Source organism: Rissa tridactyla, chromosome 7, assembly GCF_028500815.1.
Source record: "Rissa tridactyla isolate bRisTri1 chromosome 7, bRisTri1.patW.cur.20221130, whole genome shotgun sequence".
Lineage (NCBI taxonomy): Eukaryota > Metazoa > Chordata > Aves > Charadriiformes > Laridae > Rissa > Rissa tridactyla.
In genome coordinates this window covers 16,641,128-16,666,144 of record NC_071472.1, presented here as the reverse complement: position 1 = coordinate 16,666,144, position 25,017 = coordinate 16,641,128, and the positions used below count along the sequence as shown (strand labels likewise).

General features: G+C 38.9%; 1 protein-coding gene across 6 annotated transcripts in view; it reads right to left on the bottom strand.

Moving 5' to 3' along the window:
- Positions 1–22,807, bottom strand: part of XRCC5 (X-ray repair cross complementing 5) — a 53,950-nt gene extending 31,143 nt beyond the window's left edge. For 3 of the 6 annotated variants that reach the window (XM_054208643.1, XM_054208647.1, XM_054208648.1), the window contains exons 1-11: positions 20,557–20,598; positions 19,603–19,716; positions 18,874–19,057; positions 17,625–17,673; positions 15,950–16,072; positions 12,846–13,034; positions 9,762–9,876; positions 7,923–8,061; positions 5,764–5,876; positions 2,069–2,131; positions 1,241–1,378 (exon numbers count right to left, since the gene is read on the bottom strand). In XM_054208643.1, coding sequence (XP_054064618.1) covers positions 1,241–1,378; positions 2,069–2,131; positions 5,764–5,876; positions 7,923–8,061; positions 9,762–9,876; positions 12,846–13,034; positions 15,950–16,072; positions 17,625–17,673; positions 18,874–19,057; positions 19,603–19,716; positions 20,557–20,583 — 1,254 coding nt within the window. In that variant the 5' untranslated portion in view covers positions 20,584–20,598. Of the gene's footprint in view, positions 1–1,240; positions 1,379–2,068; positions 2,132–5,763; positions 5,877–7,922; positions 8,062–9,761; positions 9,877–12,845; positions 13,035–15,949; positions 16,073–17,198; positions 19,058–19,602; positions 19,717–20,556; positions 20,599–22,687 lie in introns of those variants that run through there. The other 3 variants (XM_054208644.1, XM_054208646.1, XM_054208645.1) reach the window with 3 other exon arrangements.
- Between the last annotated feature and the right edge of the window lie 2,210 nt (positions 22,808–25,017).

Sequence of the window (25,017 nt, the reverse complement as noted above, 5' to 3'; positions counted from 1 at the left end):
TTATAATATAGTGATGGTGACACTCCTCATTTTTCTACTGGTGGAATAAAGACCTCCTAGGTCATCTGATCCCTTTTTCTTGTGCAGAGTTCCAACCAGCCAAACTTTAAATACCCCATACACGAGCACTTTGGGAGGTTTTATCATAGCTTACCGCGTTTCAAAGTCAAAAGCTGGTTTTGTTTTTTGAACATTCTCAGCTCAATTTTTTCTTTATTCAAATACCTCCTCCAGTTCATACCACCCTAAATAATTCCATTCCATCCTTTGTTTATACCCTTCAAAAGTCTGAAGATTGTTATGTCTGCCCCCACCTTCCTCATTGCTTAGCCATGCTATACATATTTAGCTCTTTCAATAGTCTCTCTTAAGTAAGAGTCTCTCTAGTAAGTAAGATCAGTGGAAACATATGCTGCAAAAATTCTGACATACTGTGTTTTTTCTGGGCCTCTCAATCTTAAAAAAAAAAAATTTAAATATGATTCTGCTGTGTACAGAACTTTTTTTTTCTTTTCTAAGAAACAGACTTCATCTTTTTCTCCTGTTTTTTAAAAGAACCTTTTCAAGTAAATAAATATACTACTGTCTTCCCAACTCTCCATATGAATTTAAACAACAGCTTTAAATGCTGTGAGTTCCTCCTCTCAGTTCCAGTTGACTTGGAAACCTAATGACAACAGCATAGTTGGACATGCTTAAAATGCCACACCAGCTATCAAATTCGAATTTTGCACTACCAAGCAACCTGAAGATAAACCCACAGTTTAAGAAAATTAAAGAATCTAGTGCAACTTTGGATCGTATGCAGAGAGGTAGGTAGTAACACAGCAAGAAAGCAGTAGTAACTTACTACATAAGCATGTGATTACACTCTTTCTGGAAACCAAAAAAATGAGATTTCCAGGATACCAAAATTAAATTATTACTATGTTACTGAAATAAAAAAAATCAGTATTATTTAAATCTGTAATATAGAGAATACTAATAGGAACATATGGCATTATTTTTCCATATTTTTTTTCTATGAAATTTTCTTAATACTATTTATTACCTCCTTATTACCTCCTTGTCTTAAGACTTGGTACTGTTTCCTAAAATCACTCCGAAAAGTCACATTGGTTTCTTCTGATATTACATAACACTGCAAATTCATATGGTTCAAATATGGTCATTTATTCATTGGTATTTGTAAAGCATCAATCCAGAGGCTCTCTACAGAAAGGTAATGGTGAAAAATTACCTCGTATGCATCCTTAATATACGGAAAAGCTACTCCAACTTGCGGATTGCATCTTCTGTCATAAGCATAACGCACTATAGCTACCACTTTCAACTCATCCAGTGCATGAACAAGGGCAGAAAAAGCAACTGCTGCATTCTGGGGAGGGGGAAAGGAAAAAAAGTAGAGAGTCATGCAAGTTCTCATTAGTCTGCTGAAATACATCTTTCACAGTGAATTCAACAGCATCCATTTAGTCAAGGCTAGTTCCCATTTCAGCTACAACTTCGACACAAGCATTTTTCATGTTCAAAAATGAAGAAGTAGAAAGGTTAACTCTCATCGTGATAGCAAATCCATTCAAAGCTGAGCAAACTATAGATACAGCACATTCCACCTTTTCCGCTAGGTGTGAAGAGCTCTCAGAAGTATTACAAGAGAGAGAGAAAGGGAGGGAAGTCAGACCCTTAAAGGAACACATCAGGGAACTACAGTGAGGTTTTTACCTCTAATATTTAAAATAACTTGGAGGTCTGTTCTAAATAACACAGTGACAGGACACATTGCTGCTCTGCATGAGAACAGACTTAAACACCAATTCCAGGTTCCCCATGCCCTTGCACAAACGTAATATTTACCAGATTCTCATTATTCATAAGATATGATAATCATTTGGGGTCTAATCCAACTTCTTTTCATCCTAATGGGCAATGGAACAAGACTTCTGTAAGCTGCATTAACAATATTTGTTTTATTAACACGGAAAGAAGGGACAATTTCAAGCGTCACTACTATTCTTTTCTGTTCCACGGCAAAACACCTTCAGCATTAAACTTCAGTTCACCTTACCTCATCATCTTTAGCTGCAAAGACCTTCAGAACCTGGTTGCCCATGTAGTAATGCCTCTGGATCTAAAGATTCAAATGGTCAAGAGTTAGCCTGATCTAAAACAAATGTCATTAATGTGACTGGACCAATTAAATTATGAAACAACTAACACATTACTCAAGTGAGAAGCCACAAAATTTAATTACTGTGCATAGAAGTTAAAGCCCTGTATATGTTTCATATCTCCATTTATCCCTCAACATGGATATTCTGTTATAGTCAGCAGGATATTCTCATACCTTCCTATTGATGGGTTGGTATGAAAGACTACGGTACTTGCAGCTGTTACCAGTCTGAATAACACTGCAGTAATTCAAAAGTCACTGTGAAAAACCACAGTAGTGAACAAAAGACCTAAACCTAACTGACACCTCATCGATGCTATTACATTTTCCTAGCAAAGACATGTCCAAAAGGAGCTGAAAAAAGTCACACCCTTAATTAATAAAGCTACTTCAACAGCACCCTGGAGCATCTACGGCTGTGCTGGCAAAGAAGCACTTCTGTTAGTGGTGTTTATGCTGTTCATGAACATGGCTGACTCCCCAAAAGAGTAATACAGTTTCATTAAGGGGCATTGCTGGAATAGCTGGAGCTACAGAGGCAGTGAGACACACCCAGGCAAACACTGAAGTAGTGGAAAACTTGTCACGAAGGCTGCATACTAATATGAACACCGGTCAAAATGACCTTTCTTTGTTTAAGCAAAATCTCTTCAAATTACACTGTCTCCAAACTAACCTGAAGTTTCATTATTTAGCAAATTACTGTTAAAGTCAGTGACAACTTAGACCAGAATAGATCTGTTTAATGTATTACAGCACGGTTCTTCAACTCATATTATTCTAACTGTAATTATTCTTTGCTGTTCTGTTTTTAAAAGCTTGGGAAATTTTATGTTTAGTATAGTATAAATATCTAGATGTGTGTATCACTATACCTTTTTTTGCAAAAAAAAAAGTTCCCTTTGTTATATTTTCAAGTATATTTCTCAATTTACATGGCATTGCTTATAAATTAAAAATCAAAGTTTAAGCGGCCTCTGATCTTCTTCTTGAGGGATGTGAATAACTCAGAAAAATAATATGAGGTAGTTCTATTCCTTCCTTAATTATGTATTTGGAGCTGTTCCAGTTTCTCTAGTTAATAATAAATTATCTTTTCTCCAAAGTTTTTAAAAGAAACAATTTAATATAAAACATACATTTGAATAGTGTCAGTATTATGATTCCAAACAATAAAATTCAGAAGTCAAAACATAAGGAAAGCACGGGTCTTCAAAATTTCAGATGTAGTTGAAAACTTCCTGATATCATTATCTATACAGTCTAATTTTAATCTTGCAATCACACCTGAATAATTTTATTCCACTGAGGTCTATGCAACTACTATTGGGCATAATTACTCACACTCCTAGTTACAGAACCAGAGCACATTTTATTTAAGTTGTAATTCCTATTCGTTATGAAACCCATAGACAAGACAAGCACATCATAAAAATTATCAAAAGCAATAAATATTTTGTGCATTGAAAAAATATAAAACCAATTTGTTAATTCTTTGAGGCATATTTATGTGAATCAAAAGTATTCCTACAACTAATTATATTCCTACAATTATCACAGAATGGTTTGGGTTGGAAGGGACCTCAAAGATCATCCAGTTCCAACCCCCCTGCCATGGGCAGGGACACCAGGCTGCTCAAAGCCCCATCCAGCCTGGCCTTGAACACTTTCTGGGAAGGGGCATCTACAGCTTCTCTGGACCACCTGTTCCAGTGCCTCACCACCCTGACAGTAAAGAATTTCTTCCCAATATCAAATCTAAATCTACCCTCTTCCTAATATCAAATCTAAATCTAGCCTCTTTCCATTTAAATTCATTAATTATTAGCTGTATTTTAAGATATTACCACACTAGCTGACCAATGGTGGCAAAAAAAATCCACCTGAAATAACAGCTTGTTTACTGGAGCGTGATGCTGCTCATCTGTTTTCCTCTTAGTTTCTGTTTTCAATAAAAGTCAGACTTCAAGTCAAAATAGAAGGCCAGCCTCCAGCATAAGAAAACACCACACATGGTGAAAAAAAAATCTTACAGAAGTAAATGAAGACAGTAAGAGACAGCCATAGGCTAATAACACATGAAAAGATGCAAGAAATTGTCTCATTGAAACACTGGGTTCAGATACCTTTCACTTGTTAGACCCAGTTTCTGGTAAAGGATTTAGCAGTCCCTAACATTTCTCTGCCCTGGACAATTTAGGGCATATAAGCTCAAGCATAATATGTTTCCTCGATCAATCACTTTCTGTACACAAGCTCCCGTGTTAGCTAACAACTTTAAGTTCTGAATGTCCTCAAGGAGCAACTAGGTGACAGTTCCTATTTAGGCTGGCTTCTCATTTCAATACATCAACGTTCCTGACTCCTCAATTAATAATATGCTGCGGACAAGTGCACTGTGGTAGTCTAAGGTCATATCTAGCAACCCGCAGGGGTCTGTGTGCCACCTGTACTGTAAAGTAAAACATGTTTAGTTACATCCATTTGGGAGCAAGCTCCCACAGATACTTCCTATTTCATTAGCATCTTTCCTTCCTGGTATAGGTAACAATTTGTTAGCCTTTGTCAAGGGTTCTGTTTTGTTCAGGCAGCGAGACATTTCAAAGGAGGGCTGGGAGCTTTCAGAACTGAAGCCACAGAGCTGCCCTACGACTTCCTTTCAGTTTTGAGTGGTGAAGGGGACCGGGTGCAGTGAACTCCACAAAGAGTGAAGTTTCAGTCACCCTGTGCAATATCCAGAAGAAGAAAGAGTGGGAGCAGCTTAACATTCCTAGCAATTACTGGAGCTCGCATCTCTCTACTTTCTCCTGACGTGTCCTGCTTCAAGGAGGGTTTGTTAAACCTTTGCCTAAGTCTTCCCTAATGCTTAAGTCTTGGATTTTCTGCAGGAAATCACCTTGTGCTGCATAGCTTTTATTTAGGTACTTGCCCAATGTAAGTTTCTTACAACTTCCAGGTAAAATGAATAGCAAACTTAATACCACTAGTACAGATAAGTGCATACAAACACCAAGTACTTCATTGAAATATGGAGGGGTTTTGAATTATGTTATCTTCATCTAAGTTCTATAAAATCTTCACTATAGTTAGGTTTTGTTATAGAGAAACAAGAAGCAAGTCACAGCTCACAAACTAATCCTTATGGAAATGAGAATGAACGCAGTCAGTTCTCAGGCTTTCTTTAACATTGAGGGAGAGGCTTCTTCTGTCAAAAAGAACACAGTCGTGGCTGGACAAAGCTCAAAAAGACTTCTGCATGACCTGAACAGAAGAGAGACCATCTTCTGTTGCAGATCTGGCATCATTATTTAAATTCACAAGATGAAATGAGACTACAATAGAGGTATGTCTCCACTTCGCAGAGATCAGAGTTCAGTGGCTCTTGGTTCACTTGAGGGGCCAATGGCCACATTTATGAGCTTCTCTCCTTCGCAAGGCTACATACTGTTTACATGTACTAGAACCACCAAATAAGTCACCCCTGTATACCTGACTAAACCCAGTACAACACCACAACCTTAGTGAATTCGAACGATTCAATTGTCTTGAACAACCCAGGAAGCTGAATGGGAAGAAGTTTAGTACTGTACCTGAGAGGATCTGCTGAATCCCAAAACAGAAAAACATTTTGCTTCTGTTTTGTATTTCATTTGCTCTTCATCTTCCTTGGAAAAAGGAACTATATCACTCCCATAGCGAAACCCTGGAGCACGAGAGAAGTGCATCTGGTAAGCATATGGACCTACAATTCTAACACCGAAATTAGCTCTCTGAATATTTTAACAATGCATGCGTGCCCCACAGCTACACTCCACGCACACTTATCAAATTTGTTTCCCTGTTAACAGAAAAAACCACGCACCCCATAGACACACTTTGTACTTCACGAACAGTAGTTGCACTCCTTGTACGTTGTTTTATGTAACACAGCTACCCTTGTAGAGAGCAGGAAAGAAAGCAAGGGAACCGAACATCTTGCCCAACAAAGTTATGCTCACAGAATAGATTTAGGCAAATCAGAATAGATTTCAGCAAAGAGACTGCAACACTCCCTGCAAACGTAATACAAAAAAAACCCAAACATACCACAAATCATGGACGGGAAATGACACCAGAAGGGATTCAGAGAACAAAATGTGTTAACGGTAGAAGCGAGATACACTCTCACATGCAATGGAAAACCAAAACACTCTTGTATACAGAAGTGATCTTTCTATACACATTTGTGCTTTACTTCTGATGCCTTACATTACAGGGTTATCTCCACAAAATAGGAAGCTGTTAGTTTCTCAGAGGTATCATCTGTTCCAACCGCATATTCCCCCCCCTCAAGCTCCAGTATCCTCAACACGTTACTATATTGCCACAGACTAAGGATGATGCCCTCAGGTGCAAAGAAAGCAGAAGGAACAGAGGTAAATCCCTGGATGAAAAACCTATATGCAGATACATTTTCCTTGAAACTGAAAAGCAAACACACAGTCAGAATGAAATAAATTTCAGTATGGGCGCTTCAAATGCAAAAATATCATCTAGTTATGACATTTCTCAAAAGGGTCACAAAAGTCCGTGAGGCATCAGAAGCTCTTTAACTGTAAGAAATAACAGTCCATTGACAGAGAAATTTTGGTCTCTTTTGTTCACACTGAAATGTTCATTACTTCTTTTTACTAGTATCTTGCAACCACTCAGCAACCTAGGCAGTCACTACATCAGCAGAGAATGGTCACAAATGTTTCAAAATATATTCATTACAAAAAGTGGATTTTTAAAAAATTTTACTAAAATTTTTGAAGTTTTAAAACAGACTACTAGCTTTTAACTATCATTTCTGCTTAAGAAAAAACAAAGAAAAATCACAGTGTCATTGGGACATTTTTATCTGCTACTGCTACAAAACACTTATGACTGCTACAATTGAAAGGTTAAATAAAAAGTTACAGTATTTATTTAATTTTTCAATTTATTTTATTCATTTGACAGCACTGTCTATACTGTTATGTGAATAGTTCTGCCCTTTATAGTTAATACATTTGCCCTACTTGCACGGGATTCGAACAGCAAAGGAAAGAAAAAAAACTAGTAACAAAATATACCTACGCAATTGCAAAAAATGAAACATAAGTGCTTAACTCCATTTTTAAAAAGTAGACTATTTCATACTGTTTCTGGGGCCTTTGGTCTCCTAAGGAATTTAATCCACTCAGAAAGAAGCTGAAGATTATAAAAGAAGTATTCTGCATACCACTACTTCAGATTGAACCTGCTACGGAATTTAAACAGCAAAGCTAATAGACTCTTGAACACTAAACCTTCCTTTAATGGTTCATCTTCCCAATTGCAGAATATCTAGAGCAGTTGCTTATCTAGAAAAAAAAACAGTGTTATGAAAGTATTCATGTTATCAGTACAACTGAAGGTTTGAAAACAGAATAGAGGCAGCAGCACTACTCGCTACAGAACTGAGGTATGGTCCTCCACAGAGTATAGTTTAGGAAGCTGTAGTGCCTTTCAAGTTCCACCTGGTGGTATTATTATTATTCCTATTACTGGCAAAAGTAAGAATTTTTAAAATCCGTGAAGACAAACAGTCTCACATAACAGTCTCTGTGTTCCATCAGCTTACAAAGCTTACATTCTAAGATGACAGCTAAGCTTCAAAGTATAAAACTAAAAACCACTTAGGTGATTTAAGAGTACAAGCCATTGTCTTCGGTTTGTCTTCAGGATGCACATAGAGAAGTCATACCTTGAATAGTATCATCTTTCTGAACCTCTGTCTCGTCATCATCATTCAAGCAGTAAACAGTTTCTTTTTGCACATCATCTTTTCTGAGAGTTTTAGCATCCACAACTGTCCAAATTTTTTTCACCTTCTCTTCTGTGACCTTTATATCAGAATTCAAAGAAAAGGAACATTTAATATTTCAGTGGGATCCAGAGTGCTTACCAGAACATGCAAAAAATTCTTTGACCAAGTCCCAATATGGGACTGATAACGATAGCCCTAAATATGGATCTCTGACAGCCACCACAGTGCTTTCAGCACATTGTTTGATCGGTATGAGACCTAACACCTGAACTATACCGTATTGACTGCATACTTGTCCTGCTTATTCATTCAAGTCATGAGCTAAGTCATTTATGGAAGTACTTTAGTCACAGGATAACATGTAACTTTCTTGCTATGTATTTTACTTTCTCCAGTAAAACACTGTTTTCTCCAGTACACCGTTTATGTAAACACTTTTGACAAAGCATTAAGATACATATTAAAGATACAAGACTCAGTGCTCATTCAGCTTGTTTGCCCAAGTTTTGCATCAGGCTTACTACACTACAAGATAAAACACCCTATCTTACTGCAACTTCCCCGAGAGGCCGAAAAAGATCGCAATTGCGTTATGGAACTGGGCGGGGAGAGAAGGAAGAAATATCTGCAATGAGTGAATGCTTCCCAACTACAGGGAAAGAAAAATCCTTTCTTTCCTCTCTACTTAAGTGAAATTGACGGTGTACTTAGTGAATGAGAAGAAAAATGAAGAACTGGACAGAAAACAGAAAAGACAGAATAGATTATGTCAGTAGATATCACAAGTCTATTCCTAGCCATGATCCAACTGCTGTATGACCTTGGACTAGTCACCCAGTTCATGTTGCTTATTCTCCCAAGCTTCATTTATATTGTGTGGCACAATACCCTAACAAAAGAAAAAAAAAAAAAGAATAAGTATAAATAAAAAAACTGGCAACAGAGGTTTGGTTTTTTTTTTTTTCCAAGGCTAGTATGCTTATCTCTCAAAAATCAGATACATTTCAATTTCGTAATACATCTTCCTGAAACCTTACAATATTGGTCAGAGTCTTAGTCTTGGGTTCAAATAACAAACCAATTAATCTCTATCTTACCATATCCATCAATGGTGCCACACTATATAGTTACCAATTAATTATTCAATAACTGGAATTTCGCACATTTCCTGTGTTTAAATACACTTACTTCTTCCTAGCACTGTGTGAAGGACCCATATAAACCATAAGAGAAACGGACTGTGCACAAGCTCTGCCAAACAGTACAAAGCCAACAAGCTGAAAAAAATATACCTTTTTTTCCAAATGTGAAATAACAATAGATGTGGTTCAAAACAATAGCTGGTAAAACATTTACACCCACCATTTTACACACACACGTGCATAATTTCTCTCATGCCTAGGGTTTAAGAAATAGATAATAAGTCTCACTGAGCCACAGGCACATCACTAATGCCAAATGGAAAGCTTCACACAAGCGCAGCATTCTTAATCAGTTTTGTCGACTTCAATACCATTAAGTGTCACAGCGTAGATAGCAGTTACTTCTATTTCTGTACATCGTGAATTTGAGTTCTTTAACATGTGTACAATATGGTGAAGTTAGAGTTGCTGTGGGAACCACAGTTTTAGATGTACTGGCTTCTAGGCACATAAAATCTCTACCATAATTATTTCAGATGTTATCTTTTATTTTCTTAGCTTTAAGGAAAAAAACATGCAGCTGCACCTAACTTTTTGCCAAAATACACTAAAACATACGATTCTATGAACTTACTGATTTGTAGGCCACAATCCTTATAGACAAATTAGAACCAATAGTGAGCTGGCAGGGCCAAGCCATAGGTCTTCTTTCTATTTTCTTAAACATCGAAAGACGCTCCAGGCTCTCTCTAAATGAAGGATTCAAGAAAACAGAAATGAACTCTGGTGAACTGTAATAAAAATATTACAGACAATACACTTTCTTCAAGGAGATGCAGGAGTCCAATTGTTTCAGCTTAGACTGCATAACGCATAAGAAAATAAACTGTAAGAATAATCTTGTCATCAACTATTGTCAGAAAAAAGAATTAAAAAAAAGAGGCGGTATAGTAGATTATTCCCATCTCGAGCCTTTGTGACGATGTGACATTAGGGCTTAAAGACAGTATGTCTTTATGTGATAAAACTACACAATTGCTTATTAAGCATTTTACATTTATCTGTGCTCACCCAATTAGGGCATTTAGTTAGCTGAACAACCCAAATTAGAAAAGGCTTCTCTAAGTGGTAAAATGTTTTCTGCAGTGGAGGCGAAGAAATAAAGAATCTAGTTTCAATTAACAGGATTTTGTTTGTGTGGTAATTAACTTTTGACACTTTTTTTTTTAATACAGTACTAATGAACTCATTATTTTCGGGGCATTTGGTTAGAGTGAAATAAATTACTTTGAATATTTCTAGCCTAAACAGCACATATGCAAGTTCCTAAAACACAAAAAAAGGCACTGTAATGATTTTAACTAAAGAGTGTCAACTCAATTGCACAACTTTAAGCAATAAAGTCCAAAAATTAAAAATTGACAGTAAAAGTAATTTATAATATATTATTGTGAAATCAAATAGGCTTGCACCCACTGCAGCAAACAATAGCTGATTGTTTCAGCCAATACAAACTGTATCAGCTATTTTGCTACAAAATTCCAGTGCAGAGAAAGCGCTCATAAAATTTTTTTATTGCATGATGAAGCAAAGATAAAACAGTGTTGACCTCACCTTCTTCACATGATGACAGAACCAAAATCTACCTCTCTCTTGATTAAAGCACTTGTCTGGCAGAAATTAAAATCAACTCCTAAAAACATTAGTACAGAATTCAACTTGGTATTCTACTTTTCAACTTAGGATGAGCAGTGTGGGTTTTTTTAAATACTAACAGAAGCACAATGACAGGAGAAAACGCACCGGTATTTTTATAATGAGATAAACGTTGTATTTCCTTTTTTTTTTTTCCCTTTGGGGAAAGGAAAGAAGGGAAGAAAAATTACTTTTCTGGCAACAGAGACCATCAACATAGGATTTTTAAAAAGAACTTGTTAGTACATCATTAAAACTACTGAAACAATTGCATTCAAGGATGAATATAAAAATCAAATACTTAAGTGTCAAACGCCTATGAATGTCATCTAAGCTCAATTTATTAACTCTATCCTTTAACTTTTTACATTTATAGAAGAAAAATGTTCCCTGTTACCAAAGAAGACTCGGACAAGAAAACCCTAGTAAATGCACACTGCAATTTGTATTTTAAAAACATGTCTATTCTCCTCTGCTCTCCAATAACTTCCCCCAAAATCAGACGCAGCAAAAGTACCTCCTGCCTGGCAGTCAGAATATCAAACCCTAAAACAATACAACAAAATCTTCTCACTTACTTTCCTGGCATGACTAATTTATTTTCACAAGAGTTGAAGTATTTTTAGCAGCAGGAATAATAAATATAGGAAAACAGAGAGTGTATCTGAATTGGTAAATTATCATGACAGATTTGCAAGGCTAACTTCTTAAAGCTTGATAAGCAACTTAACTGCATCTAAAACCGTTACATATTCTTAAATAACTTAAAAAGCTTTAATCTATTACCCAAATGTCTATTTAACCAAAGATTTTGGATTTCCCCTGAACACATGGCACAAAGACAGCTTATACAGTAGCAAGAGCCTGTGATAAAAAAAAATAAAAAATAAAGAACCGGCCAAGCCACACTGTAACTTCATGCATATGGATTATCCTAAAGGATAAACGGGCCCAGAAAGATCCTGCTTTTCTATGCAGTCTTTTGATGCAGTGACAAAGCCTGCTTATTCCTAGAGTCTCGGACTGCTCTGTTGACTAGTATGGAATACATACACAGTGATACATTTTTCTTCACTACTCCACACTAATGCTCAAATAACAGTTTAACTGGCTGCTGAGGTGAAAAGCAGATCAGTTAGGCAGGGTGGGGGAAGAAAATCCCACAAATAAAATGACAAATAACAGCATGCAAAACTACAGGTACCTCATCTAAAAATTACAACTTAATAATCACATTATAGCTATGGTCTGCTAAGTTTCCTGAAAAACACGTTGTCTAAAAGATCACACTTCGTAATTGTAGAATAGAACTACTAAGACAATAAAATCAGTCGTTTATAAGGTGTATAGATGCATTTTGCTTGTTTCCCAATTAAGACAAGACTCGTGAAAATGTCTTGAATATATGATCACATACAGTGTTCCACAGACACACATATATTTTTATTCTTTCATTGGGGAAACATGAAGTGAAAAACCATCTTTCAATTCTTGCATTAGGAATGCTGCTAAAGAGGATATTGTTTGGGACAATGGCACAGTAGTCTGTGCTTAAAAAGCAGGATTCAACAAACATTACTCAAAACATTTGCGGGAGTTTGATAAACCAGTGAGCTAAAAGAAGCCCGAGACTACAGAACAAAGGCCACCATTAAATGCAAATGTTCTACCTGCACTATGTCAGAAATTCCAACACTTCCCAAAACATGCTTTTGAAATCTCATTTACAGAAACATTCCCTCTAAAATCCACCAATGCTAAAGATGGAAGAAAAATGTTTTTTTTTTCTTTAAATATACATATAGAAAATTCATTTTCCACTGAAATCTGTAAGCTTTTCTACCTATTCTAAAGCCACTGAAGAAGCTGTTTGAAAGGGACTGAGTGTATAGTAAGTTATAAAACTTCATTAACTTAAATGAAACTGGAAGCCAAAAGACTGATTACTCAATTCATTTCATCTTTTGGGAAAGAAATCAGAAAGTAAATTTACAGTGTGATAAACATGATAAGCCAAGTTTACCTGAAAGTATAAATTTCTTCCAGCCCTCCTCCTTCGTCCAAAGTATGCATCAGTTTCCTCACCACATTGATGCCTTCCTTCTGTTGCTCAGTTAAAGCCTTTTTTGGAAAAGAGTTTCTGTGCATTTGAGAACGTTCACTGGCACTTGTGTCTCCACCTCCATCATCAACATCCACTGGAAATGGCAGACTAAGAACACAGGCAGTAGCAGTTAGTTTGACTTTCTTCTTAATTAAAATAACCAACCAAAAAACAAAACAAAAACTGTATCAGAACCAACAATTCCTATCTAGTTGCCATCAGATGTATAAAGGGACGCACGGCTTGTGAAACAGATGAAGTAGTATTTCAAGTCTACTTGGCATTGGTAACATCTTGACCAGAGCACTGCACCAGTTCTGGGCATCATACGTCAATAAAGATGTCCACATACAGGAAGAGGAGTATAGACAATGCTGATTAGAAAATAAGATCTATGAAAAAATACTGAACAAAATAAAGCCCATAGAGAAGGGAGTCAGAGGGTCAGACAATCTTAAATATAAAAGGCTGTTGCAGAGAGGAAGGGAACAATCGGTTCTTCATATTCAGCCTGCACTCAAATTACATCATGGAGTCAGGTCAGATATTCAAAAACCTGATAAAGGCATTTCAAAACCATAATCTCTAAAATCAACTGCCTGAGAAGACAGAAGAGTCTCCATCACTGGAAATCTTTATAAAAAGATTAGACAAACACCGCTCAGCAACGACATACATAAAACTGACCCAGTCTGAAGTAGAGGATTGCTCTAGATGACTTGTTAAAGGCCATTCCAGGCCTGTGATTCTATATTGGCTCTAAATGCGAGCAAACGGGACTTCCGCTGCAGTGTGACTATTAGGTATTTCTGGAATAAAGGTTGATCTTTGAGATTTTAATAGTTTACAACACTAGGTGAATTTCTGACTGAAGATGACACATTTTCCTGTGCTTCAAGAACTAGATTTAAAAATTTAGCCAGGGGTTATAGATAAAATGGTTTTGCTGCTCTTCAAAATATAACAGACTTAAGTAAGTATAATAACCACAGAAAAGAGAGATGTGCAAGATCCTCTACTCTGTGCCCCCAAAAATGCCTGCAGATTTTTCAAATCTTTCATCTGATCCAATTTTGAATGAACCACATGATACCTTTTACCACATTTCCACAAAGTAAAAGAATTTTAGGACTGTATTACGTTTTCAAAAAAGCAGCCTACAGATCGCTACTTTACTTTTACCTCATTAGTCCTCACTAAACTTATCTGTGGACCAACATATAACAACATATAATACGCATAACAATGTCACATAGAGCAGAATTAAAGATCAAGCTTTAGCAAAGTGTTTCATACCTTTTTAGGAAGCAGCATCCACTGACAAATAGAGAAACTGTATTTTAAAGCTCTTAAGAGAGCAAAAAGCTTCAAACCTCTCATACACAGAAGTTAGACTACTTTCACTGTACAGTGCTTGGAGACTCCCGTGATGAGAACTGTGTAATACCCAAAGCTACAGAGTGCTCAGCATGTGCTCTGCACTTGATACCACAGAGGAAACCCAATGATCTGCCACAAGTTACGACCTAATCAATAAATAGGGCGTAAGAGATGGAAGCATGGGTTATAACAAAAGGACAAGGTTTATCAAGAAATTATTTTTAAACCAGTATCCTGAGTATTTTACATTTGTACATGTATTTCTCAAAGCATCATTTGCTCTTGTGGCTGGGAGACAGGGTGTAAATCTGCAGTTGATGCCTTAACAGCAACGTTTCCCTAGTGCTTCTACTAGCCATGGGGCTTTTCCTTTGCTACATTACAGACAAAGAAAAGGTGAAGTTGTATCAGAAATCTCAGAGAATAAAACTGCAACATTAACTTGTGGTAGTAGCACCTGTGCTAGTCTGCACAGCAAACTACAGGTATGGAGACAAGGTAGCAGGGGCTAAATGCCAGGTCTCTGAAAGACGTATTGTGACTGGCAGCATGTACTCAGGTTCACGGTATTGTGTCTCCAGTGCCAGCAATAGCTGAAATAACCTATGAAATAACCTAGAAGGGGCATCTCAAGGCATGTTGCAAACACACCTTCTTTTGCTGTGTAGACAGAACCTGAGAGCAGTCTGACATTGTCACATTCAGCCTCTCCTGAGCATGGGCAAAATAAGAAATTTTCTGTGGAGGATCATTCCATGATTTTCAGTCATGCTTTCCTACCTAACCCCTCTGTTGTCTTGCAGGTGGGTCTGCAAATGGCTTTAATGAATTTATCAAGTTCACAGCATTGTTCCTTAGAGAACGATGGATCTAGGTGACAGTAAATATTAAAATGGTCAGAAGTAAAACTCCCGCTTTAACTTTCTTCTGTGAAATTATTTGTTATAAACAGCAAACATTAACATTCACACAAAGTTTTGTTTTTAAATAAGCGAAGGTCTACAGCTTCCTACGTTACCGTCATGTGCAACAACTAACACAGATCTCAGTCCACCATTGATTCTTCAGATCAATGCCTATACTAAGACAACCAAGGGATTTCTGTCAGAACACTTAAGATACTGCTTCCATTTTCCACTTCCGTTTTCCAAGCTCATCACTGTGAACATATAACCTGTCTCCTCAGACATGCTTTTCTACTGACACCAAATCAGGCTATAAACATCTGCAACATTACCTTATTATTTGTTCCCAGTAACTCCCTCACCTAAAAAAATCTAGGCTGTTGCTGTGACAAACCACTGCTTCTGAGGCTATTTCTGGCTCATTGTTTCCCAATTCTCTGCTTATCTTTTGTCTCCTGTTTTAGATTTTGGCTCTAAGCTATAAGATTAACCGGAGAAGATGCCATCATCTTAACATGTATTTGCACATCACTTAATCAAGGGGACTTGGTTCATAGCCGGAATTCACGGCATGTGTAATTGATATAAGTACTCATAAAAATCATATTACATACTGGTCCGCCTCTATAGAAACAATACACCAACAGATCACCAGTTCCTTCAAGATCATTATTAAGAAAGAATAATAATTTCCCTTTCAAAAATGGCATAGTGTATAACAGCCACTTCCATACTTACAAAAACTGAATTGAAATTCCTGTTTTCTTCAAGTTAGCAATGATAATTTCCAGCTGATCCTCACTGACAGGACTACTAAGGTCTGTAAACAGTTCAATGTGTCTCTTCTCATATTTCTTTCCTCTTAAAATACAAAAAAGAACATTTAGATATATAGGAAATATTATCTAGAAGACCTTTTCTAATTCTTTCCTTACAAAATTGACGTTTTACCAAAGTAATACACTTGTAGAAAAAAATAAACAAACCTACTTGGTAGAACTTACTTTATCGTTGCTCATATTATTTATGGTAATTTTTATCTTTATGATGCCCCCTACTCACTCCTACCCCTAAAATTGAGGGCTCTAGCCCTGGGACTGTATAAATCACTATCTGCATATAAATGAATGGGATTCTGCCAATTTCACCAATGCAGATAAAATGCTAATAAAATATGTTAGGCTATTTATTGATTATACTGGATATTTCCTTTGCAGCTGTAAGTCTGTCCTTGTGAAAACGGAAAATGTATTTTAAGTTAGTGTTGCTGGCAGGGGTTCCATTTTAGTGAGCTAATTAAGTAGATTCATTGCATAAGATGAACTTAAAAGCCTGCTTAATAAGCTAAGAAGTAGTAACAATAAACATCAGAAAGTTCTGCCAGCTACAGAACAAACTTCAGTTAAACGGATATAGTTTTTATCTGGATAGTCAAGTACATGAGCAATTTTCTTGAACTTTTACCCAGTAGTATTTTCTCAATTGAATGTAAACTCCGTATGAAAGGATTTGGTGCATACGAGCAACTTACCCACAAGGTCACAAATGCAGTTGGTCTATAAGCGTTCAAGGTTATACTGACATAAATACAGTGATTTTAATTCACAACTCAGTTTTAACTGTTAAATGGATACAGCTTTCCACGCTGATTAGACTTTATTCATAAAAATACAAATTACATTACTAAGTCTAGTCTTCTGCATTCACAATTAGATCATATAATCTTTTTAACAACATGTTGAATCTCCATTTTGAGAGGAAGTAAGGCTATTTTCCTTTCCCTGGACCATCAGTCCACTGAGTCTTAGAAACAGTCACATTTCCAGCCTAAATACATTCATTGACAACTTCCTAACACTGTGCCAACATTTTCTTTCCGCTTAAAGAGCGTTTTTCCCTACTGCATGTTTATGTCCCACAGCCTGCACATTTACAAACAGCACCTTATCTCCAACAACTTTTAACTTGCTAGGCTGAACAAACTCACCTTTCTAGTCTTGTTTTCTTTTTTCCTTTGTAAGATATGCCATCACCCTTATAAATCCAGTAGCCCTTTTCTAGGCATTTTAACATCTGAATTAATGTTTTCTGAAAACAGATCACACTAAGCGAAGTCTTTGTGCCTTGTATAATAGCATTAATATTCTCACAAATCTACTGCAAAGTTCCCAGTTCATTCAGAAAGCTCTTAGATTATCCAAAGAAGATAGATGTCTCCTGGGAACTCTTCAGGGACAGACTCCTCTAGTGTGTTGTTTGGTTTTTTGTAGGTGGTTTGTTTTTATTATTTTTTTTTTTAAAAAGCACATTTTCCATATTTACACAATACCGGAAACGTAATACCAACAAGAAATCAGATCAGCTCCAAAACACAAGGCAAGAATTCTGTAAAAGGCTTTGGGTTACCACTCACAGTGTTTCCTTCTGAAGTAGGTCCATACACACAATAATTGCATCCAGAACTTCGCAAATTTAAGAAAAATCTCATTTAGAACATGAATCGTGTCACAAAAGTGTTTTTCCTGTGAAACAATCTTGTTTTCACTCTCTCCTAAACAAAAATGCACATTAGTTAACAAGCAAACAATTTTTTGAGACAAGCACTCTTCAAATATCTGCGGTGAAGAGGTTCCTATGTAACTTGTCTGGTTTGTGATCTTGTCTCTTCCTCATTTATCTGATGGAAAAGTAAAAAAGACTGCTTCAGGGCTCAATCTTTTAACCATCAATGAGGAGGCTCAAGTCCAATGAAAGAGCAATCTAATCTTTACAATGTTACCTTGAATCCACAAACAAAATTTACTTATACTTTCGATACATGCTCCCATTTTCGCATGCAAGTTTTCCTTCAAAATATCTGCATCTGGCAATCTCTTGATGGTTTCTTCCTCACCACAATTTTCATTGGGAACGTATTTTTATCACTGCACACAAACCTGCCCACCCACTGAAGAAGGAACACGACTCTGCTTCTGCTAAGATACAGCTGACTGGCTGCATGCTTCTCTAAAACAGCTCTGACAGTCTGAACAGAGCTCACAACAATCATTTTATGGCCAAAAAGAGGGAAGACAACACGGGAAGTTAGAACAGTATGTAAAAGAAACACACAGAGGGACATTATATAGATCACCTTCTTTTAAAATTCCTCACCTTATGCAGCTAACAACAGAAAACATTCAAACATGAACAACGTTCACACCAGCAAGTGACTTTTGGCAATGTTTGAAATACTTTGTATAGAAATCAATCTGATAAATCTCTATTCTGCTTTGTCCAGCTTCTGGTACTTCTGCTGACACATTTCATAAAGAATATTTTTATTTGATAAAAAAAGTATGTACCAAGTTCTGCAACACCATTTTTACAAACACATGCCATATTTGAGGCCTAAAATTATGTTATTGCTACCTTTGTTCTCCTTAATTAACAGAACACTTCATAAAAGCAACAATTCCCTAAGGCCAAGACTCCATCTGCTAGCCTAAAAGAATGTCAAAAAGCAGCAAATCTGCTTTCGAGCAAACTTACAACCACAAATTAACTGAACTCCAACAGTAGTTATAACTTTGGAGGCAAATCTGAGCCCATTTCACAACACTAACTTCCTGTCTCCTATGTAGCGGAACCAGTTCAAGAAGTGCTCTACAACCAAAGGATACAGTCTGCTTGTTCTGAGCCTGGTTTAATTGTATCTTGAATGTCTTCCAGCAGATCAAAATCTGGTAGCATTAGTGACCTATGTACAGTAATGTTTTGGTATTGATCCCCGCTGGCGAGGGCATTCCTAGTACCACCTGTGCCAAACAAAACTACAGCAACTTCATCTTTACTCTCAGCAAAAACCTGGAAACAGAAAATACAAGACAGGTATAAAAACACAGGTAGATTCATGCACAACTATATGAGGTAGACTCGAGCAAGCTGAACTTATTTTGAAACAGTGTCAACTACAGTGTATCTACTTTTTCTTACTTTTTCACTGCTATCCTACCAAAATGTAACCTTACAGAGACTTCACTAATTTATATATAATTAAACCAACAGACTGACATGAGGCTATCTGGAATAAAACAAGTAAAATTGGCTGACTCAGCCCCTGAAATGAGTTTTCAACACGGTAAATCTTACGAAGGCTGAAACATTTTAGAGAAAGAGTACTTTTTCCCCCCTCAAAGTTTCTACTGCCCTAAAGAGTTGCAAATCCAACTGCCCCATCTCCACAAAAGTACGGCTGAAACAAAGAGCACTTTTACTAGTGCATAAAAATGGACTAATTCTTAGTTATTTCTCATTTATTTTGACTATTAGTAAATGAGAAAAATATTTCACAGATGTCATTGCTTCCTCTCCTTTTAACAGGTTTTAATTCCATGTAAAGTCACATATACCTGTCGCTGAACAAACTTCGTCATAACCTTCTTGGCTTGTTCAAGTGAAGACTCCTCACCAAAGGCAGAATTGCTCATTGGAAAGCCTACATCCAGGCACAGCACTACGGCTGTCTAAAAAGGAAAGATAATACTGAATAAGAATGTAAAAGCGCCAATATAAGCATAATTACTTTAAAAGGTTAGTTCAGATCCTTGAACATACAAAACCTAAAAATCAAACTACGTCACTATTGGTTTGTTTTACAGCAACTGTTAATATGAGACAATGGTGGAGTACAGAACCAGTACAATTGCACTGAACTGAGAATCATTCAATTCTGTACCACATCCCAGGCATCTCAGTGGAAAATACAAAAAATGCTACGTTACACAATAATCTGTCAAGAGGGGCAATTTCTGTTCAATTCTGTGATGTGCTGTTCTACACTAGGAAATAAACCAGAGATATTTCAGTCGACAATTATCAGCACGACACAAGGTGGAGACACAAGCTTGTTCCCTAAGCTCTACAGCTACATCCACTCCTCGCAGTAGTCTGCAATAGCTGCGGACCACTGTTTGGTGTAACCCAAAAACATAAGAATGACTGCATTCCTACGGCTTCCAGGCAGAGTCAGAACATTCAATGCTACTGGAGGTGTCTCTGCAGCGAGCACCAGTGCCTGCGGTGTGCAGCTGTGCTCTCAACGCCTCAGAAGGATGAATTCCGATTTCAATTTAGGGGCTTAAATCCCACAAGCTAGCATATACGTTTGCATTTCTGATCATTGCTTTAACTTATCTACATGTAACAGTGCCCAAGTCTTCCCCTTAATTGATTTATAAACTAACACATGAATAAAATTGCTCTCTTGTTCAACATCTATTAATAATGAATACTATCTGCAGTGTATTGCCCATCCAACTGGTTTTGCTAAGTTCCTCTAAAGTTCTTCCACAGACTCTACTTACCTTGATTAATTTAAGTAATTTTATCATCCAGCTGAATGAAGCTACAAGAGGAATTCAGCAAAATTATGCCCTGCATCTTCAAGGACACTGACAAAAGGCCAGATCAAATTTATTGTCACTGATTAAAACAAGGATCTTTAAATTTACATCAAAATCTCGCCTAGTGGATAGCTAGTAGCTTAAATTACACTGCATACAAAAAATTATTGTTTGCCAGAACAAAGAAAGGTTAGGCATTACCTAGTTTGGAGCCAGTCACCTTGTTTTAAAATACAAAATATATCCAGTTCTCTATGAAGCTGCCAAAAGGACGTGGGCAACAAATCAGAAGATTGAAAATCAAGCAACATGAGATGCACAGTCTGCTTTTGCAAAATAAAAGGGATGAACAGAAAGAAAAGGTGTTGGTCAAAGCTGTTTTGCATATGACCATGCAAATAACTCCAAGTACCTTTTTAAACATCAACCAAAAGAACCTGATTCTTTTTGTCACCCAAATAGATTATTCTTAATACCAAATTTATAGGAATAATTTGCCCAGATTGGTTGTCTAATTCTCTGTATTAGCAACTCTCAAGCTATTTTCTTATCCTCCACCTTTTCCCAAAATATACTGTGTACCTCCCCTGTCATTTTAACAAGCACTGGTTTAACTCCCTGCATCCTCCCAGGACAGGACAAGAGGAAGGAAGAAAGAAGGCCCAGCAACAGGGCTCCACAAGACGTCCAGCAGGTCGTACTCTGCCTCCACTAGTGTCTTGCCTGGGAGCCAGCAATTAACGCCTTTGAGGCAAATAGGTTCTGCAGAAGCTTAGAGTGGAATAGAGGCAGTAACTGAGGCTGCACTAGGTTCTTACAAGAGCCTTGTTACTGCTCACCTGCCAGCCTGAGGAATTACTCTACCAGTATCAGCAACAGCAGACCCTCAGTTTGTTGCTGTCCTGCCTCAAGACATACAACGGCTGGCAGCTGAATTAATCTTGTTGTCCAAAACAGTAAAATGCTCTTCACAGCTGGCAAGATGACAGCAAAGAAACCAAACGAGTGCAGAAGGGAATAGCTGCTGTTTTGCTCGAGAGAAAATGATCAAGTGTCAAGTGCTAACATGCTCTTCTGGAAGGCAGCAAACTCCAAGCCCGGTGCCTATTCAGGCACGTGGAATTCTCCTTCAGGAAGAGGGCAGCTCTCTCTTTTGGTAATCCTCTTCTTTATGTCTCTTCATCTGTTGTTAACCTCTGTGCATCTCCCCTCTGAGCATACACTACTGCCATTTTCATGTGCAGAATACCAAGCAAGGCATTTAAGATGCTCAGCATGTGTGACTGCAGGACAACATTGTCACACCTGAGCTAACAATAATCTGCTTTGCTTAAGTACTGATAAGGGTGAAAACAGAACGAGCCTGCCTTTAACCCTAACCTCTCAGTTAGAGCTGAAGCTAGTTATAATAAAGCTGAGAGATTTGCCTACAGCAGCACTTTGGCTTGCAGCACAGACAAAGCCTGCGTTTAACAGACACTAGACTGCCCTGTAGCACAAGAGACCTTAACACAGCTTTCACCAACAGGATTCCTTAAACATACCAGACAAACAAACTGCGCTTTTAACAGGGCAAAACCATTTACTAAGATTATTTTAGAAAGAGCAACGCTAACTACTACTGTGGTAGCTGCACTGCGCCCAAACCCGCAGCTGCCCCTGAGGCAGGATCGCCGAGTCCCTTCGAACCAGACGGCTCGGTACCAGCAGCAACTCGGCGGCCGGCACAAACAGGAGCCACTCGGTTTCGGGGACGGGTTTTGCAGCCCTGGCTGTGGTGCCCCTCGTTACCAAGGCCGCGACCAGCTCGCTGAAGGCAGGCCGGGCCTGAGGGCGGCACAGCCAGTTCCCTCAGGTGAGCACCAGCCATGTCCAGCTCACAGGAAGGCACTACCGGAACAACCCCCCACGGGGTCGTGCAAACCCCCACCCCGTTGTCATGGCTCCTCTTCCCCCACTTAGCCGCGGCCAGGCCTAAGCGGGCAGCAACCTCTCCACGGCACCCCACCCCCTGAGGCACGTCCCCACCACACCGGCCCGGCCATGGAGATACTGAAATACGCCCTCGCCCGCTCTTCTCCCCTCTCCTCACCTTGCCGCTGCGCGCCATCTCGCTCGTTCCGGGACGCGGTGCGCCGCGCTCAGCGTTCCGGCCGGCGACGCGCCCCGTCCGCTCCTCGTCCCCCCCGGGAACATGGCGACGGCGCCTGGCGTTCCGCGGGAGGGGCAGCGCCACCCGGCGGCGGCGCGGGCGGGACCGAGGCAAAGGGCGGGCGACGGGAGAGGCGTTGAGGGGTCCTCGGGCTCCAGCAGCGGGGAGGGTACACGCCCCCCGCGGCGGCGAAGCGGGGCGAGGCGGCGCTGTGAAGGGACGCGGCCTCCTCAGCCATGGCCTCCAGTTGGGACGAGGCAGTTGAGCAGGCCGCAGGGGATGGCCAGGCCGCGTATGGCCCAGTGGGGTGAGAGGGAAGGGAGGTGTGGGGTGTTCCCCTCAGGTCACCCATCAGCCTCCCTCAAAGTGCCACATCTCGCAGGTGTGACTGTATCTGCGATTTTGGCTGTAGGGTGAGCCGTGTGTCGCCAAGGACAAGCCTGCTTTGGGTGGTCTCCTCAGGTCCCTGAGGAGAGGCAGCAGCAGGGCATGTCTTCTGTCCTCTCCTGTCTCCCAGCACCTCCTGACTCACCCCGTCTGTCCCCCACCCCACTGGGCCCATCCACCTGGGGCTTTCCAGCCTCCTCCTCCTGGTGCCCGGGGGGCCCACAGGACATGTCTGCTGAGCGTGAGGGAGCAGCCATTCTCCTTCACCACCAGGATAGGGCTTTGGGCCAGATAGAAGTGTCTCACAAGTCACATTCTGCCCATGGATCACCAGTGGGACAGGATTATTTAATTAAACATTGGCACAACGGTAGCTTTCTCCCAACATTAACAACAGAGAGAATTTGTGAACCAAAATTACATCCAGGCTATTTGATTTTAAAAAGTACGAATATAATAGATGCTATATCACGTATATCTTGGCACCTGTTGCATATTAAATCATCAGCAGAGATGAACAGAGAATGGCAAATATTTCATCACATATACTGAGTACTTCTTGTTCTGCATTACCTTCCCTGTATCCTTTGAGAATATCATTACCAGTGTTCTTTTCATTCTCAGTGTATCTCAATCACCCTATTATCTGTAATTATTCTCAAAACAGAGTGCAAAGTGGTGATACTAGTATGGCTACAAAAGAGTAAATCTCACAAGAACACTTCAAAAACCTTGTACCAGAAGTCTGGCCCTGCAAACACAAGCATTCCTTTTTTATATTGACTGATGTCTGAAGACAAAAATCCCCTTCCCCTCCTTACAACATCGCCATGCTTTGGCAATATTGGAAATTGAGGGATTCTCTCTTCAAATCACTTTGCATATCAAAGGAGCCGAGCAGCTTGGCAATGTGACAAACATTTTATGGGAAACCAGTAGACAAAAAACCCAGTCAGCGCCTGCAACAGAAAGCCATGCGTTCTCTTCCTGAATGTCTCTAAGGAGATGTCAGATTAATCAGCCAAGGAAATCAGGTCTGCTTACTACCATTATTATTATTATTATTATTGTTCCTGATGCTACCTTAGTCCCTAGAAGCAATCAGGCAATCCCCCACCCCAACTGATTTCTGACATAGTTTGCAGTCGTAACACAGGAGATGTGCACACATGTACACATAAATGGGAAGGACAGAGAAACAAGAATTGATCAACTTCATCAGCAATGGCTTTTCACACACCATCAGAAAAGCATTTTGCAAGGCATCATAATCAATGAACATTTTATTTTTATGCCAGGGTTACGACGTAAAACCCCAGGCCTTCCTGCTGGCACAGATTATTGACACAAAACCCTTCATAGTCCTCTCCAAATCCTAGATTTGACATAAAAGTTGAATCCCATGCTTTGGTCTAAAGTCTCATAGCTAGAGCAGGAATTGCAAGTGTTACTCAGAGAAACCTAATTCAGGTGTGAACTAGGAACCTCTGCTTTGCAGGAAGGTTGGTGTGCCCAGCCCCAGGTACAGCACGCTGTTCCCTTGCACAGTCTGAGTAAAACTAAAGACACTTGTACCCACGAAACTCCACCTGTGATCTTCCTGTCCATTAGCTCTCAGTCTGGCATAAGCGGGGTCTTGTAGCTCTCTTGGCAAAAAACACAAACAATAAACGCAAACATTCCCCACTTCGCGCTTTCATGCAGCCAGGTTTCCTCAGAGCTATTTCCACCATTCAAAGAAAAACTGGCTAATCATTTCTGAAATAAACCTTAATCCCCATTTCCTTCACAAGCCTGCACAGAGCTCCCTTGTAGGTAATCATCAGATCCGACTAATCATCTGCATCTGGAGCCACTGGGGCTTTGTTAGCCTGGATAAAGAC